The sequence below is a fragment of the Eubalaena glacialis genome, chromosome 19 (assembly GCF_028564815.1).
Source record: "Eubalaena glacialis isolate mEubGla1 chromosome 19, mEubGla1.1.hap2.+ XY, whole genome shotgun sequence".
In the NCBI taxonomy this organism is placed as follows: Eukaryota; Metazoa; Chordata; class Mammalia; order Artiodactyla; family Balaenidae; genus Eubalaena; species Eubalaena glacialis.
Window position 1 is genome coordinate 49,922,405 of NC_083734.1, and position 19,924 is coordinate 49,942,328.

General features: G+C 39.0%; 1 protein-coding gene across 16 annotated transcripts in view; it reads right to left on the bottom strand.

Moving 5' to 3' along the window:
* BPTF (bromodomain PHD finger transcription factor) overlaps positions 1-19,924 on the bottom strand; it is a 138,478-nt gene that overhangs the window by 103,133 nt on the left and 15,421 nt on the right. For 15 of the 16 annotated variants that reach the window (XM_061177096.1, XM_061177092.1, XM_061177090.1 and 12 more), the window contains exon 2: positions 1,131-1,953. In XM_061177096.1, coding sequence (XP_061033079.1) covers positions 1,131-1,953 — 823 coding nt within the window. The remainder of the gene's footprint in view (positions 1-1,130; positions 1,954-19,924) is intronic. The other variant, XM_061177095.1, reaches the window with a different exon arrangement.

Sequence of the window (19,924 nt, forward strand, 5' to 3'; positions counted from 1 at the left end):
AGAATCAACGAATGGATTCAGATTTCTCCACAGCAACACTACAAGAAGACGACTGTACAAAATTCTGAAATTCGCTGTTTATTCTGTACCATCTTTAAAAACTAAGGGTGGGCCTGGCTAAGATACTTCTCTGTACCTTGCTTGGCCTGACCATGTGCTGATGAAGTTCCTTCTCTCCTCTCCATGCCTGCTCTTTCATTTCATCCCACCACAAATTTTCTGATTTGACCTAAGGCTGAGAGCTTGAAGAAGGCTTTGAAAACTTTAGAAGCTGAGGACTTCCCTGGCGGTCCAGTGGTCAAGACACCACGCTTCCACTGCAGGGTGTACAGGTTCGATCCCTAGTCGGGGAACTAAGATCCCACATGCCACACAGCGCAGCCAAAAGAAAATAAATAAATAAACAAATGAATGAATGAATAAATAAAATATTTAAAAAAGAAAAGCTTTAGAAGTTGAAAATACAAAGTAACCCACTCCCTCTGACCATACTTCTACAGGATGCCCAAAACCAAGTCCACACTACAACCCTGCCAAGCACCCTCACCTTCCCAGGCTTCCTCCTGCCCTTCCCACTGTCCTGCCTGGAAGAATCTCTTGAAAACCCTCAGGAAAGCACAAGCCAGACTATGACCAGGAGTCTGTTGGGCTTAACTTCTCCTGGGAGGCTGCAACCAATCATGGCGGCACTGATCTTTCCTTAGACCGTTTCTTTGTTCTTGCTGCTCCATTTTATGTACAAATATAGTAAAACTAAAAAGAGAAGCAAGAAAATCCTGACACCAAAGTTAGGATGCAGATTACCTCATGGTGGGCTGCAGGGAATCTAACAGGGGAAGGGCCCACAATGGCATGTGGCATCCCACCTAGTAAGTAACGTTCTGTTTTCCATCCTAGGCATTGAGTACAATGGTGTGTATTTTGCTTTTTTTCATACACCCTTCTTTCCTTACAATTTTAAAAACTGTTTTAATGTACATATTCTTTCAAGTTAGAAATTATTAAACTATACAACTCATTATTAAATCACCAAGGTTTACATCACATCAGCAGCACAGCTCTACAACAATCATGAAGGAAGTTGGCTTAATTTTAAATACATACAAAAATTTAAGACCAGATTTACTCACATTATGAGTCTTCGGTTTAAGAACCAGTATTTCCTCCGACTTCTGTCATATCCAATAGGTTCATGTCGAATATATGGTTTGTTTTTTTGGATTTCAGCAACGCAGTCAGTCACACCAGGAACCTTATGTGCTACACAGACTTCACACTGCCACTCATCCTCTGGCACCTCCTCGAGAGGCGGCTTCACACATTCCAAATGGTACACTGCTGAGCAGGTCTCACAGCAAAGCAAATCCCCGAGTTTGTGACAAACCCTACAGTGGTCATCGTACTGGATCACCCCTTCAGACATCAACTCCTCACGAGCAATGTTTGTGGTAAGAAACTGATCGACTAAGAACTGCAGAACTTTGATTTTGTTCTCTACTGGTCCATAAGGATAGTCCTCTGCTTCTTGGTAAGGAAGAACATGATGGTACTCCTTGTCACTCTCACAGTACACCCGCAGCACCTCTGGCCACGTCATGCCATCGATGAAATACAGCGTGGAATTCACGCTATCTTTCAGATCGGCAGGTCCAAAGGTAGTATTGGAAGTGTCTTCTTCACGCAAAACTGCTTTCAAAAGCACGACGTGCATCTCCGCCATAAGTGTGCACTGCTCTTGACTCACCAGAGCTGCACAAAAGTCCTCAAAGCGAAAAGGAGATAACCTTAAAACTGTACCAAAGTTCCGCAGTACCTCATAAATGGCAATAACATTCATTATATGCTCGTTAGGCACCATTAAATCCTCAGAGGACTTGGGAAATTCAAGGGGTGGGATGTCTTTTTCTTCCAATATTGGAGAACGAGGCCGATGTACTCTTGGTTTTCGCCTACCTGTAAATAAAGAAATGGTATAATTACAAATCAATACATCATTTCTACAAACTAAGGATTTTCTGGTTTTTCCTATTTGGACATATACCCCCAAAAAGAGATAAGCATACTTCTATTTTTCTAATAACTGTCAAGTTAAAATAATACCAAGAAGCAGTGATTTAGCTCTAATCTTTAAGTCTACAGAAAATCTAAATTTAAAGTTTTCCCATTATATCCCAAAGTAGAAGTAAAAAAAAAAATTACAATGAAAATCAGTTCTCAATTACCTAGAGGGGTTAACTGGTTTACAGGTAACCATGATAAAAAGTAACAGTGCATTTGTGAAAGATCTGACAAGAACATAAATGAGAAAAAGACATCTCCAAGGAAGAGAACACGTGTAACAGATCTCACATGGTGCCAGCTGCACTAAGAAATGCCTCTCAGCAATCAGACAGGAAGTTCTCTGGTGCAGCACACCCTTTCCTCGGCCAGTTCTTCCTGAGAGCCATGTAATGGGGAGTTCCACAGTGAAGCATAAGGTTAGGGCTGAGACAGAAAGGAAGAAGGAGTAAGGAAGGGAGAAGAGAAGCAGGGTTCCAATACTGGGAGAAAAAGGTGGGGGCGGGCTCACTTAGGAAACAGACAACAGATTATAATTTTTAGCTGTAAATTAAGCAACAGGAGGCTCGCCTGTTCGCCAATTTATGAAATGTACAGTCCAGGAATATATATGTATGTAAATGTATCAATATATAGCATTTGAGAGCTTAGCTCATAACAAGCAAGCAGATCTCATTTAATCCTCTGAACAAGTCTATGAGGTATTTTAATAAGAAACTTACGGAAAGAAACAAGTTTCTCCAGAATTGCCATGCCCATGCCTGCATTACTATTATTACACTTTCCAATGATATTTACAGAATAGGAAATGTACTTTTAAATAGCAGACTTTTTATGAGATTAACATTAAATTTATTTTTGTGCAATTGTTTTATTAACTAAGATTTATTAACTATGGTTTTGGATTGCTGGTCACCTCTTAACTGCCTCCTCCCTTCCCCATTCCTGCGCCCTCCTCACATCTAGTTAACTCTCATCATGTACAAACTAAAAGGGTACAGGGCACCAGGAAAAGAAAGTATGCTATGGAATATAAAAGGTCAAGATCTTTTATTTTATACAATGTACCCCCCCCATATTCATTCACTGGAAAGATTTTCCAAATAAGATTATATCCATTAGTTTCTGCAGAAAAAAGTCCAAGGGATCACTCTGGGCCAGACTTTGCTGGTGAGCCTACATAGTAAGAAAGAAACCTCCTCCATCTCAGCAAATACCCATCTACTACAAAGATGCAGTTTTCACAGATTCAATTAAATCACAGAATCACCATGCTAGTAATAAGCATCACGATGGTAATCCAGTCCATTTCACTGTCTTCTGGAAGTTATTTGGGCCTCATCTGCATAAGTACAAATGAGAGAAAGCAGAAAAGGATTAAAGGGAAGACTGAACCTAGAGGAATACCCTCAAATGCAAGAGAAGAAACACAAGTCACCAAATGAGACAAACCTGCTTATAGAAACAGTCCCTGTGTTCCTCTCAGCTGTTTATGCAAAATGCTGTCAAACAGAGTCCAAGTAAAGGATTACAGAAGGAAAGGCTGGAAAAGTAGTTCTAGGATCAGAACACGGATCCTTAAATGTTAGGTTTAGGCATTCGTACAGCACTTTATTCTGGCAGTAATGTAGGTTGATGGCTTTGAATGAAGTAATGAAGACTTTTTGAGCAGGGCAGGGACATGAGAAGAATGTTCCAGAAAGACTTCTCTGGCTTCAGTGTATACAATGAATAGGACAGGGGGAACAGACCAGACACAGGGCATCTCCTGAAATTACCCAGAAGATAAAGACCTGGATTCAGAGTCTGGCTGTGGGAATGAAGAAAAAGATGAATAAAAGTGACCTTATGAAGAAAGAAACCAACTGGTGTGGAACATAACACCACCACCCTAAGATTTAACTCTGGTACCATTTCCTCCAAAAGACTATTCGAACTCCCCCAAACACTTCTGAATTCTTGTAGCCTTCTCTGAATCATTTGTTACCCTACAATTTACCTATTCATGGTATCCATTCCACCTCCATAGCTGAACACCCACCTCTTATGCCAAAGAAAGATCTGGCACGTTTGTTTTATTGGAAGCATTTGCTAGCATCATTCCCTTTAGAGAATTACCCTTCCCTTACACCATGGGATTCTGATGGGGCCCCCAAACACAGTATTCCATCTCTTGATCACTGGCAAGGCAGGCCAGTGAGAGTCTTGCCTGGGATTTTATATTCAGATGCTGAGTGAGAAGTGCTCTGAAGCTCGTTCTTTCCATGAAGGTGGCCAGAGGCTGTATGTGGCTAACCCACCTTTACCTCCCTTGTGGAAGAAGGGAATAAGGACAAGAGACAGAAGCAGAAATGGGAGATAAGTATTGATAACTCTCGAGTACTGACAGAACCTGTCATTCAAATTTCCCAGTCAGGACTTCCCTGGTGGATCAATGGTTAAGAATCTGCCTGCCAATGCAGGGGACACGGGTTCAAGCCCTGGTCCAGGAAGATCCCACATGCTGCAGAGCAACTGGGCCTGTGTGCCACAACTACTGAGCCTGCAGTCGAGAGCCCGCGTGCCACAACTACTGAAGCCCGCGCACCTAGAGCCCGGGTTCTGCAACAAGAGAAGCCACCACAGTAAGAAGCCCACGCACCACCACGAAGAGTAGCCCACGCTCGCTGCAACTAGAGGAAGCCCACGCACAGCAACGAAGACCCAATGCAGACAATAAATAAATATATTTATTTAAAAAAAACAAATTTCCCAGTCACACAAACCAAAAACCACTCCCCTTTTGCTTAAGTGAACATGTTGGTTTTCTGTTGCTTGCAAATAAAAGAGTACTGATTAAAACAGTATCTAACACTGTATACAAGCCTTTTATAATGAGAAACTCAGTAAATTGCTATTTAAAGACTATCAATGAGAGCAGTTAATGTTTAAAAAAAAAAGACTATTGATAGTACTCTTTTGTAGTAAATTAACTTAGACAGTAACAGAAGTAGTCTAATTTAATTTGATATCTAATTTTAAAATATCAGCTTTCACAGATTCTGAAAGATTTTGGATAAACATGTATTGTTCTAATATTTAACAGTTCATTTAGCTTTATATTAAGCTAAAGTCTGTTAGCTTTCTATTAGTTTTAGAGGTAAAAGAAAGGCAAAAAAAGGTTCATAAATTCTACATTCTATCATCTAGCTGGAAACCACAAAATAGCATCTATTCAAACTACAACTACATACATACTGAACAATGTGAGCACATTTACAAGTTAACATTAAATACTGGTCAGTTCATTCTGAAGCATTATTGGGAGTTTAGATCGATTCAATTTTTTTTTAATTTATTTATTTACGCTGCGCCAGGTCTTAGTTGCGGCACAGGGGATCTTTTAGTTGCAGCACGCATGCGGGAATAAGGTAAAATTCATGTGCTGAAATAAGAAATCTTTAAGATATATTATTAAGTAGAGGAAAAAGCCAGCTACAGAACAATGACTAGAATGTCATTTGGGAAACAAAATTAGAAACAAAAAAAGAAAAGAGAACAATAATATAGTATATACATCGAAGAGGCCATATATGAATCTTTTTAAAGTAGTTGTTCCTGGGGAGGAGAAATGGAAGAAAAAAAAGAAAGAAAGACTGATTTTTTTTATCCTTTTATATTCTTAAATACCACATGCATATATTTTTATTATAATATTTTAAAAGAAAAATATTGGGCAGATATCTATACAAATATATAAAAATATTAATATTTAAATCAATAAAATGATGCTGCTGGTAATGGCTACTGATGGTCTTGTATGAATACAAATATAAGGTCATTATGCCAAATTCAAAGATTTGGGTTTACAGAACTGAGCACAGATCACCGTGTATAAAGAGAAAACTCATAAAATTAAACCACTTAAGCCCCTCAACTGTCAATCATTAGTATTAGCAAGTCAAGTTATTTAAACTATTCAGGGAAATGTATTTATAATATACCACTGAGGATTACACTCATTACCATTTTCAACACTGATCTAGTATCTAGCAGATAAAGTATATTAATTTTCCTGTATTAAAAAAAAAGGGATTAACGTCAACCTCACTAGCCATCAGGAAAAGGCAAATTAAAACCACAATGACATACTGTTTCATACTCATCAATGGACAAAAGTTTTAAAGTCCATCCAAACAAACTTTTGGGAAGAACGGAGAACAACAGAGACGTGCGGTATACCACACTCGGGACTGTAAAGTGGCATCACCACTCTGGAGAGCAATTCAGTAACAGTCAGGTTAAGGTTGTGCACACAACCCTGAAAGGGCGGTTTGAAAATTTTTTGCCCATGACCCAAAGTAAGAAATACATTTTACATTTAAATCTAGTACACACTTACCCCAAAACTAAAGTTCTACAAAGCACTACTCTTATACTAATATCTTCTCTTCCATCCCATTCCAATACTTTCTATTCCATTCTCTTTCTGCTTTTAAATTATGCTGGTTGCAGCCCACAGTTTGAAAAACACTTCTCAGGAATTCCCCGGCAGTCCAGTGGTTAGGACTCTGCGCTTTCACTGCCGAGGGCCCAGGTTTGATCCCTGGTCAGGGAACTAAGATCCCACAAGCCACACCCCAACCCACCCCCCCAAAAAAAGAAAGAAAAAGAAAAACACTTCTCTAGAGAAACTCTCCTTATACATATGCAGAACACTGAACATTGCGTATAAAAGCAAGCGGTCAATCAAGCTGGAAACAACCAAAATGTTCATCAACGGGAATGATTAAATTGTGGAACATTCATTTGATAGAATCCTTTTTTGGGGGCCATGCTGCTTGGCTTGCGGGATCCTAGTTCCCTGACCAGGGATCAAACCCGGGCCCTCGGCAGTGAAAGCACGGAGTCCTAACCAGTGGACTGCCAGGGAATTCCCCACTTGATAAAATTCTATAGAGCAGTCAAGGGCTACATATGTCGGCATGGATCAATCATAAAAACACCATGAAACAAATAAAATTACTACCAAAAAAAAATTGCTACTAAAGGATAAACAATTTGAAACCATGAGAAACAGTTTTATCTATTGCTTATGGATGAATGGATGTATATATATAATATATATATGAACTAGTAGTTAACATCACCACTAGAATGTAATCTCCTTAAGGGCAGGGAGTTTTGTCTGTGTATTTTTGCTGCTGTGAATACTTCAATAAATATTTACTGAAAGAATCAGGAGTTTAGTAGGCAAACAAAAAGATGCTCATCATCACTAATTATTAGAGTAATGCAAATCAAAACTACAGTGAAGTACCACCTCATACTGGTCAGAATGGCCATCATTAAAAAGTCTACAAATAATAAGTGCTGGAGAGGGTGTGGAGAAAAGGGAACCCTCCTACACTGTTGGTGAGAATGTAAATTGGTGCAGCCACTATGGAAAACAGTATTGAGGTTCCTCAAAAAACTAAAAATAGAGTTGCAATATGATCCAGCAATACTACTCCTGGGCATATACCCAGACAAAACTATAATTCAAAAAGACACATGCACCCCTATGTTCATAGCAGCACTATTTACAATAGCCAAGGCACGGAAGCAACCTAAATGTCCATCCATCGACAGGTGAATGGATAGAGAAGATGCAATACACACACACACACACACACACACACACACACACACACACACACACACACACTGGAATATTACTCAGCCATAAAAAAGAATAATGCCATTTGCAGCAACATGGATGGACCTAGAGATTATCATACTAAGTGAAGTAAATCAGAAAGAGAAAGACAGGGCTTCCCTGGTGGTGCAGTGGTTAAGAATCTGCCATCTGCCTGCCAATGCAGGGGACACGGGTTCGAGCCCTGGTCCAGGAAGATCCCACGTGCTGCGGAGCAACTAAGCCCGTGCACCACAACTACTGAGCCTGCGCTCTAGAGCCCATGAGCCACAACTACTGAGCCCACGTGCCACAACTACTGAAGCTCATGCGCCTAGAGGCCTTGCTCCACAACGAGAAGCCCCTGCAATGAGAAGCCTACACACCGCAATGAAAAGTTGCCCCATTTGCCGCAACTAGAGAAAGCCCGTGCACAGCAACGAAGACCCAACACAGCCAAAAATAAATAAATAAATAAATTTTAAGGGAAAAAAAAAAGAGAAAGACAAATACCATACGATATCACTTACATGTGGAATCTAAAATATGACACAAATGAACATATCTATGAAACAGAAACCGGCTCACAGACACAGAGAACAGACTTGTGGTTGCCAAGTGGGGGGCGGGGTTGGGGTGGAGGAGGGAAGGATTGGGAGTGTGGGATTAGCAGATGCAAACTATTATATATAGGATGGATAAACAACAAGGTCCTACTGCATAGCACAGGCGACTATATTCAATAGCCTATGATAAACCATAATGGAAAAGAATATGAAAAAGAATACATATATGTAAAATTGAATCACTTTGCTGAAAGAATCAGTAGTTTCAAACTCTAGCCTATACAATTACACAAGAAAATGATGTCTTTACATTATTTGCAGATGTTAGAAATGTGTTTTTACTCCTCACTATGTAAATAAATAGAGGACTACAGTGAGAAGTCCTAGAACAGTGGTCTTCAAATTTTGCGCATCAGAATCACCTGGAGAGCTGATTCTAATTAAATCAGCTTCTGATTCAAAGGACTAGGAAAGAGTCTCAATTTGCATTTCTAACAATTCCCATGTGATACTAACTCTGCTAGTCTGAGGTCCACAGTTTGAGAACCACTGCCCTGGAACTCAAAAAGGTTATCCCTCTGAGATTCAGTTGAGTAAAAATTAATACACATCAGATGAAATTCACTAATTCCAGTTACCTTCAAAGCTTGCCACTCAAAATGTGATTGGCATTATCTATGAGGCTTGAAATAAAGTCAGAATCTCAGGCTTACTAAATTAGGATTTGCAGTTTCTCAAAATCTTCAGGTGATTCATGCACACATTAAAGTTTGACATGCTGCCTTGAAAACTATCCATCCTAAAACTAGAAGTACAGCAAAATCACATGGTAAACTGTTAAAAGTAGAGTATCAAAATGCAATTCAAATTTACAGAACCCCAGGTGAAGCTCAGTAATCTGTATTTTTATCTTTCTCCCCAGATAATTCTGATGTGCAGCCAAGTGTGAAAATTACGGCTTCACCGAAATTGGATATTCCCGCTACCAAGCAGAAAGTGGGGCTTTTTTGGAAACTCAAACAAGAGAATCAAGAGGCTGCCTAAGAAGGTATGATTAGAATAGGACAGGTGTGAAAGGAAGCTGAAGCCTAATCAAAGACATTAATAAGCCTACAAGAAGAAAATGCTACGGATGGAAAGTGGTCTGCATGGGGGTGGGGGGTGGGGAGCGGGTAGGGGAACCAAAGAGCAAGAATTTGTCAGTGAATTTCCAACACAGTCAAGGTTAAGGGAGAGAGTTTCTTTTTTTTAATTTATTTATTTTATTTATTTTATTTTTGGCTGCATTGGGTCTTCGTTGCTCCACGCGGGCCTTCTCTAGTTGAGGCGAGCGGGGGCTACTCTTCATTGCGGTGCACAGGCTTCTCATTGCGGTGGCTTCTCTTGTTGCGGAGCACGGGCTCTAGGTGTGAGGGCTTCAGTAGTTGTGGCACGTGGGCTCAGTAGTTGTGGCTCGAGGGCTCTAGAGTGCATGCTCAGTAGTTGTGGCGCACGGGCTTAGTTGCTCTGCGGCACGTGGGATCTTCCCGGACCAGGGCTCAAACCCATGTCCTCTGCATTGGCAGGCGGATTCTTAACCACTGTGCCACCAGGGAAGCCCAAGGGAGAGAGTTTCTTGACTAAACAAGGATTCTGGCCCATGTGACAGATTATTACCTTAATAGAAGAATTATGCTACTACATACATTATTTGAACGACCTGACAGTTGCTAAAGCAAAACTTTCCACTCCTTTGAATTCCACAGTAGAAGTCTACTTAATAGGGTCTATAGGGATGCTCTCTTCTCTGAGCTCTTTGGAAGAACTGGTCAACAATACTCACCAAGTGTTAACTGTTGCTTGGGGTCCTTTTCTACATGCCTCGGTTTTTAAAATATGCACCGTGGGGCACAATCTGTATCTGTTAATTTCTCCCTTTTTTAATTTAAAAACTTCTCTATACATTTTAAGCAGATATTGCCTTAATTTGCTGAAGCTGCAAGAAATCCTAGAGCTTTTCCAAGGCCCTGATCAAATGTCGCCTCTTCTGTCCTCTCCTGTGCCTCCAGGCACTGTGCTTCTCTGACAGTTTGTACAGCTCTCCATTACAGTGTGAGTGCATTTATATTACAGGCAATTACTCATGTGCCCCCAGCTCATTTGTTAACTCCCTGAGAGCACAGACCATGTTTTATTGTAATAACCAAAAAAAAAAAAAAAAAAAGGGTTCAACAAATGATACCCAGAAGCAAAACTAGAAGTCCAGGGGTGGGGTCACGGCAAGATTAAAATCCAGATGCCACAGTAGATTTTTCAGTTTGGCTCATACATTTTTATTGTATTAATTCTAAGAAGAATATTTACAGTGTTTTCATACTTCTAGACCCCGTAACTCTCTATATAGTGTGCGTTTCTATCGGAAACAATCAGATAAACCCAAACAGTGAGACACTCTAAAGACAATTGGCCTGGACAATGAAAAAATGTCACTGTCACAAAAGAACCCTTCCCTCTCCAAAAGTGACAGAAGAGCTCTAGATTAAAGGAACAAAAGAGGTGTCAACTAGAAGCAATACATGACCCTTGACTGAATCTTGGATAAAGAAACAAAACAGCAATAGAGGGCAATTGGGGAAATCTGAAATGTAATATAAATGTAATATATCCAGGTTAAATTAAATGTCTTGAGTATGCTGGAGTATTTAGAGATGAAGTGCTATTATGTCTGCAACTTACTATTCAGTGGTTCAGCAAAAAGAAAATTTTAAAAGACTGAGAAACCAAATATGGCAAAAATGTTTTAAAAATTGGTGAATCCGGGACTTCCCTGATGGCGCAGTGGTTAGGAATCCGCCTGCCAATGCAGGGGACAAGGGTTCGAGTCCTGGTCCGGGAAGATCCCACATGCCACAGAGCAACTAAGTCCGTGTGCCACAACTACTGACCCTGCGCTCTACAGCCCGCGAGCCACAACTACTGGAGCCCCCGCACCTAGAGCCCGTGCTCTGCAACAAGAGAAGCCACCGCAATGAGAAGCCCGCGCACATGAGGAAGAGTAGCCCCTGCCTCGCCGCAACTAGAGAAAGCCCGCACGGCAGCAACAAAGACCAACGCAGCCATAAATAAATAAATAAATAAATAAATAAATTTATAAATTTATAAAAAACAAAAATTGGTGAATCCAAGAGAAGGGTATACTGGGTGTTCATTGTACTATTCTTTCAGCTTTTCTGCATATTTGAAATTATGTAAAGTAAAAGCAAAAAGTTCAGAAAATCTGTTCTAAAGTTCCTTACTTCTAATTGTTTCAATTATTTGTTCCAATTTTTTCAATATATAGCTAACAGGACATATCATGTTACAGCCTAAATACAGAGTAAGATTAAATAAGATTATTAAATTAACTGCAAACTTGTGAACATCAACTGATACCTAGGACAGAAAGTGCTGTAACATACCACCTGTTTTACCTAGCCTCTCTTTGAAAACATCTGACATATTTGGCCACAACACCCTTCTTGAATTTCCTATGCCACCCAGGACTCAATTTCCCCGACCAGCTGTCCCTCTGCCAAACACCTCTCTTACACGTGCAAATTCCCCAAAGTTTAGTCCTCAGCAGATTCTCCTGCTTTCCCCCAGTTATCAGTGGACTACATTACCACCCAAATATCAATGACTTCTAAATGCATTTCTCTACCCAGACCCTGCTTCAGAACTCCAGAGACATTATTTCCAACTGCCTACTAGCTATTTTCAACAGGATGTCCCAGGTACACTTCACTTTGTAGGAAATGGAAATAAAAAGGAGTTACAAAAGTTTAATTCAAAGCAAAATTTTTAAATCCCTAAATGGAACAAAGATTTTGTAACGATAAAGGATGCAGTCTACAATGGAGATATAACAGTTACGAACAACTTAATAAAAAGTAAATATGATTGTGCCAGTCCCCAACTTTAAGCCTTTCAGTGAGTCTCCACCATACTTGGATTAAAATCCAAACTCCTTCCTGAGACCTACAAGGCCCTCTGTGAGGTGCGCCCTGCCTACTGCTCCAAACTCAGCCTCCCCCTCTCCTTTCTGCTTCAGCCACACTGGCCTCCTGGATCATGCAAAGCTCGCTGTCTCCCCACAGCTGTTCTCTCTACCTAGAATACTCCCTCCCACTCTGTGAAGTGGCCAGCTCCTCATTCATTCATAGTATTTTATCACACTTAAAACTCTTACAGTTTCATTCCATTAACATATGCCTCCACTAGACTGCAACTTCCACAATGGCCAGGACAATTTTTCTTATTAATTAATTTATTTATTTATTTATTTATTTATTTTTTTGGCTGCGTTGGGTCTTCGTTACTGCGCGCGGGCTTTCTCTAGTTGCGGTGAGCGGGGGCTACTCTTTGTCGCGGTGCGCGGGCTTCTCATTGTCGTGGCTTCTCTTGCTGCGGAGCACGGGCTCTAGGCGGGTAGGCTTCAGTAGTTGTGGCACGTGGGCTCAGTAGTTGTGGCTTGCGGGCTCTAGAGCTCAGGCTCAGTAGTTGTGGCACACGGGCTTAGCTGCTCAGCGGCATATGGGATCTTCCCGGGCCAGGGCTCAAACCTGTGTCCCTTGCATTGGCAGGCAGATTCTTAACCACTGCGCCACCAGGGAAGCCCAGGACAATTTTTGTTTGGCATCTCAGGCCTAGTACTTATTACACTTCCTAGTACATGGCAGATGCCTGAATTAGTTGCTGCATGAATTAATAAACCAAATAAACTGGCATCAAACAATATAAGGCAAAACTATAAGAAATCCAAGAAGAACTGGACAGAAACAGAATAGTAGCAGGAGACTTTAAGACACTTCTTTTTAACCTTAACAGCTCTAGTAGACTGACTAAATAGCTAACATGAACGCAGGTCACAAATTCAAATGTCCACAAGGAGGAGGTAGAAGAGTGAGTAAAGAGGACAGACAGGCAATCTACAGGGCCCAACTAGAACTAACCTAATCAAGGAAAGGTGGGACCAAGCACAATAAATAAAATTGGTGACCATAAAGGGGAACTTGCCACAGGTACAGAAGCTATTAAAAGGATGCTAATAAAGTCTAACTCCTGAGTGAAAGGATGACTGTCAGAGAATTACTAAACACCAAAACTAAATCAAAAAACAGAAAACAAACCAATAATTATGGGAGAAACTGAAGAAGATGTCAGCGAGCTCTTACCCCTAAAACAGCACCCAGCCAGGATGGTTTTCAAAACATTCCAGAGGACAGAAAACGAAGAAAAGATTTTAAAAGTTCTCTTAAAAAAACCAGGATAACAGTGACACCAAAACCTAATAACAAAAGACATGTACCCCCCCTCCACAAAAGAAATGATGGGCCAATCACAGTTATTAAAATAAAGTTAAAAATAGCAAATAAAATCCAAAAGCATACTATGTGTAAATATCTATGAAAAATTACAGAATAATACCTACCTTTTAATCTATCAATCCCCTTTCTAAGAATTTACCATATAACATAACTCACATGTACATTCATTTTGGCACTGTTTGCAACAGTGCCAAAGCTGTAAATAACCTAAATGTCCACCAGTAAGGAACTGGCTAAAACAAAAAACTGTAACATTGTACTTCCGCACAAGGGAACACTATGCAGCTCACAAGAAGAATGTGGTCCAAAGCCAAGCCAAGATGGAGTAAGCTCACTGGAGCTAATGGCTCCACTAAACTGCAACTGAAAACTCTGGACAAAATACAGAAAAAGCAACCACCAAAGGATTATTGGGCGGGGGGGGGGGAAGCAAAAGCACAAGGACCAGGTAGGGGAGTCGAAACTAGAAGAAGCAACAACAAACAACAAGCAGAGGTCTGTTTCCCTATTTTCTCTCCTGGAATAGAACAAGCTCACAGTGAATCTACGGCAAAAAGCATGAACAGAAAAAACTCAGAGAAACCCTGTCTTTCAGGCAGAGGACTGAGGAAAGGGTCCCCTGTGAGCTGAAGAGCAGGAGGGAAATCCCCTGTTTTGTGGTTATTTTACTTTTTTTTCCCCTCTTCTGGCCCCTGCCTCAAGGGAGGCTCCAACTGCAGAATCTACAAGAAACTCACATCTTTCTAGCCAGTAGATCAAGAAAAGGGGCCCCTGCAAGCCAGAGTATGGGAGGAATTCCAGAACATATAGCTAAAGAAAAATCTACAAAGTAGCAAGAGAAAAAACAACATTACATATGAGAGAACAATAATTCAAATAACTGCAGAGAATGGGACATCTTTAAAGTGCTTAGAGAAATATCAACCCAGCATTCTCTATCCTTCAGAAATACTCTTCCACAGTTCAGGCAAAATAAAAACATTTCAGATGAAGGAAAACTAACAGAGTTTCCTAAAGCAAACCACTCACTCCTTGATCTTGGCTCTCCTGGTCAGAATTCTGTGCACTCTGTAACGTCTTTGGTCGTGGTAGTTCAGTTCTTCTAGTAACTTTGTTAATGTGCTGTAGACGATTGACAATTTTAGTATGTAGTGTATATGATATTAAATTGTGAATTAGTGGGACTTAACAATGTAACAGCATATCAATATTTGAAGATACTGGCACTTGATATCCTGTCAAGGAAAATTTGCCTCCAAATTTTAAGCTGGAAAGTCACTGGAATAACTGTTCAGAAAAGAATCACAACTACGTGATTTTTTAGAGTTTTGGTATGTATGTTAAGAATTGTGGAAAAAAAAAAAAAGAATTGTGTACAAATTGAAATGTCTGTGTACTGATCCTCGAAACAGCCAAAAAAATCTCAATTATGAAAGAACAAAAACAAAAAAACAAATGGTAAAAACGGTAAAAGAAACAGAAATGATACCAGAGTGAAAACTGGACTTTCAGGAATAAAGGAGGAACAATAAATTAAAAAACAAACAAAAAAGGTTGTTTCAACTCTTAAGCACTTTAAAATATGTACAGTGGTTGAGAGCAAAAATTGTAACATCATCTAGTGGAGCTTTAATGTATGTAGAGTCTGATACAGAGGGCCGACTGTATGGTGCCACTTTACACAAGGGATCTGGCATCCAGAGATTCTGGTATCCGCAAGGGTCCTGGGAATCAATCCCCCACAGATACAGAGGGACAACTGTAGATATATATGACACTTATAGCATTGGGGAGGGGGCTAGGATAAGGGAACCTCTATGGTTGTGACACAAATTTTACTTAAAGGGATAAAATGCTAACTTTAAGTAGATAAGTATTTTGTAATTCCTAGAGGAACCACTAAAAAAATAGCATAGACATAACCAAAAAGCTAATAAATTAAAATAGGGCAATGTTCAACTAATCCAAAAGCAGGCAGGAAGGGAAACAGAGGAACAAAAAAAAAAAAAAAAAGAAAAGAAAAGATGGGAATTTCCTGGCAGTCCAGTGGTTAGGATGCCACGCTTTACTACCAAGGGCACGGATTCAATCACTGGTCAGGGAACTGATCCTGCAAGCCAAGCCTTGAGGCATAGCCAAAAAAGGGAAAAAAAAAATTATATTAAATGTAAATAGTCTAAATTCACTGTCAGAAGACTGGCTTTTTAAAAAAACAAAACAAAAAATAAAAAATAAAAAATAGAAAAACAAAACAAGGAACCCCTTTAAAATATGACATAGTAGGGACTTCCGTGGAGGTCCAGTGGTTAAGACTCTGCGCTCCCACTGCAGGAGGCACGGGTTCGATCCCTGGTTGGGGTAAGATCCCGCATGCCACTCAGCACAGCAAAAAAAAAAAAAGAAAAAAAAAAAAAGAAAAAAAAAATATATATAAATATGACATAGTACAGACTAAAAGTAAAAGGGTGGAAAAAGATACACCATGCTAACACTATTCAAAAAGAAAGAAGCTGAACTGGTTATATTAATATCAAACAGTAAATTTTAAGCAAAGAATATTACCAGAGTAAAGAAGGTCATTTCGTAATGATAAAGGGGTCAAATAATCAAAAGACCAACAACCATAAATGTTTATGAACCTAATAACAGAGCCACAAAATATATGAAGCATAAACATACAGTACTGCAAGGAGACAGAGAACAAATCTATAACAGTAGTTGTAGATTTCAACACTCCTCTCTAAGTAATCAACAGAACAAGTAGATGGAAAATCTGCAAGGATACAGAAGACTTTAACAACACTATCAACAACAGTTAATCACATTTATGGAACACTCTACCCAACAGCAGCAGACTCTTCCTTCCTAGTACACATGGAATATTCACCTAAACAGACAATGCTTTGGGTCATAAAACAAATCTCAAATGACTTCATTTTTTAAACATTTAGTCATACCCAGTATGTTCTCTGACATATGAAGTTAAATTAGAAACCAATTTTTACGATAGCCAAGACATGGAAGCAACCTAAGTGTCCATCAACAGAGGAATGGATAAAGAAGATGTGGTATATATACACAATGGAATATTACTCAGCCATAAAACCACAACGAAACAATGCCATTTGCAGCAACATGGATGAACCTAAAGATAATCATACTAAGTGAAGTTAAGTCAGACAGAGAAAGACAAATATTATATGATATCACTTATATGTGGAATCTAAAAAAATAGTAAAAATGAACTTATTTACAAAACAGAAACAGACTCACAGACATAGAAAACAAACTTATGGTTACCAAAGGGGAAGGGGGGGCAGGGATAAATTGGGAGTATGGGATTAACAGATACACACTACCTTTACATAAAACAGATAAACAACAAAGATTTACTGTATAGCAGAGGGAACTATATTCAATATCTTATAATAAAATATAATGGAAAAGAATCAAAAAAAAGAATTAAATAAAACTGAATCACTCTGCTGTACACCTAAAACTAACACAATATTGTAAATCAATTATACTTCAATAAGAAAAAGAAAATCTATCTTGGAAAAGGAAGACATAAAATCATCTCTATTTGCCAGGCAACATGATTACCTATGTAGAAAAACCCAAGAAATCTACAAAAAAAAAAAAAAAACTACTAGACTAACAGTTGAGTTTAACAAGGTCACAAAGATCAATACACAAAAAAATCAATTGTATTTCTATTATAACAATAAATAACTGGAAATACAAATTCAAATTTAAAAAATAAGTACTAATTGTAATAGCACCAAATATCATGAAATACTTAGGTACAAATGTAGTAATATGTAGAAGACCAGTATGCCGAAAACAATAAAACACTGATGAAAGAGATCAAAGACTTGAATTAATGGAGACACAGAATGTGCTCATGGATCAGACAGTTAAGAGAGTGAAGGGCTTCCCTGGTGGCGCAGTGGTTAGGAGTCCGCCTGCCAATGCGGGGGATGCGGGTTCGTGCCCCGGTCCGGGAGGATCCCACTTGCCGCGGAGCGGCTAGGCCCGTGAGCCACAATTACTGAGCCTGCGCGTCTGGAGCCTGTGCTCCGCAACGGGAGAGGCCGCGACAGTGAGAGGCCCGCGCACCGCGATGAAGAGTGGCGCCTGCTCGCCGCAACTGGAGAAAGCCCTTGCACAGAAACGAAGACCCAACACAGCCAAAAATAAATAAATAAATAAATAAATTTATTTAAAAAATAAATAAATAAGAGTGAAACACAAGCCACAGACCAGGAGAAAATACATGCACATCACATAGGCAACAAAGCACTTAAATTCCAAACCAAAATGAAATACCCCTTTATGCTTATTAGGATAGCAAAAAACAAAACAAAACAAAAAAGTCAATGGTCAGCATAACAATTAACAGTGAAATATTAGCATCAGTCCCATTAAATTTAGAAAGTACACTAAGATGCTTCTCATTTCAACTAGTATTTAACATTGCTTTAGAGGTGGTAGACAATGCAATTTGAAAAGAAACAAAAAGGAGGTATAAATATAAGAAAAGCAGATGTATGTATATGATTCATGTTTGAAGATGATGAAATGTTATTCCTAGAAATTCCAACCCAATCAAAAAATAAGCTATTAGAAACAATTAGAAAAGAGGTGGCTAAATACAAAATTAATTTTTAAAATCCATGAGCTCTCCACTAGAAGCTCCATGAGAGCAGACATTTTCATAGACAAATTATTTAAAGATACAGTAAGATTTCATGGTATAAGGGAAAAGATTTATAAAACCAATTATGCATTATACAATTTTATAAAAAATATGTACGTTTCTACACATGTAAGGACTCCTCATATGAATACACACACATTCACACAAAGCTGGTTATCAAAGGAGAGTGACCAAAATATTAATGTTATCTCCTGAGTTTTCTAAATTTTCTATATTTCTTTCCTGATAAAGAGAAAAAGCAAAAATAAAATTTGAAGTTCTTACTAGACTTTCAAAAGTGTTATTTTAAAAATTCAAAGCTTTTTCCCTAACCTAGTTATCCAAATCACAGATTAATGAATGTCAAGAGCTCAGAAAGAGGTTGGCAAACTATGGCCAGCCACAGACTGTTTTTACAAATAAAGTTTTATTCAAACACAGCCATGCTCATTTGTCTACTTATTGTCTCCAGCTGCTATCATGTTACAATGGCCGAGTTGAGTAGTTGCAGCAGAGACAGTGTGGCCCACAAAGACTAAAATATTTACTATACAGCACTTTAAGAGAAAGTCTGCCAATCCCTTGCCCATTAGATCACCTAGTCCAATCTACACTTTACAGGTGAGTAAACTAATAAGGCCCACAGAGGAATGACGTCTCTAAGGTCAAATTCAAGCTAAGAAGCAATAAAAAAAATTCCATTCCCACTTGGCCAGAAAACTCTGAAAAGAGACATCTGCCCCCCAGTTTAGGAGCTAAACCTCAGGCTTTCATATTATAAATAAGTGTATTTACCAATAAATTGATGAGGAAAGGATTTTGGGCCTAGTCTATATCCAAAAACACCTGCTAAAGGTCTGAGTAAACTTCAGTAAGTTCCAGAAAAAGTCAATTTAAAAGCCACATAAACACAGATTAGGGAAGGTCTAAGAACAACAGTAATGAGAGGATAACGTGGTTCAGCCTATTAAATGTAACCCAACAATCCTACTCTTAGGAATCTACCTTATAGAAACACCAGGCTGGGCGACTAAAAATACATCTCTAGCACATTTAGAACAGCACTGTCTGTAAAAGCAAAAAGGGACTAAAGTTCCAATAGGGCTAGATTTTCAAGGCAAATAAACTTTAACAGCAAATGCAGTTTTGTATTAATAAAGAAAAAAAAAGGCCACTTCACATCTTTAATTTACTTGGACCCTGCAGCATTTGAGTTTGTGTCCCCTGCCATAAACAAGCTCCCATTGTTAGGTTTCTCCTGAAATGAAGGGAGATTTTATAACTCAAGCTATTTAGGCAATTAAGGATAATAATATATCTGGATAAAGGCAATCTTCCAAGTTTACAGAGAATCAGAAATTTGAGGCATTTCACCCAGATAATTCAAACTAAAAAGTTCAAATATGTATCTGAAATTACAGTAAAATCACTTTTTATTTTTTTAATTATTTACATAACACTGTGAAAGCAGATTATGGTCATAAGTTGGAGAAAAGGGTAATTTACTAAGACTGCAAGGCCTGTGTGAAATAATTTTGATGTCTAGAAAAACAGGGAAAACTGCACTGATAGGAAGGGCTAAAATTTTATTAGCTACTTT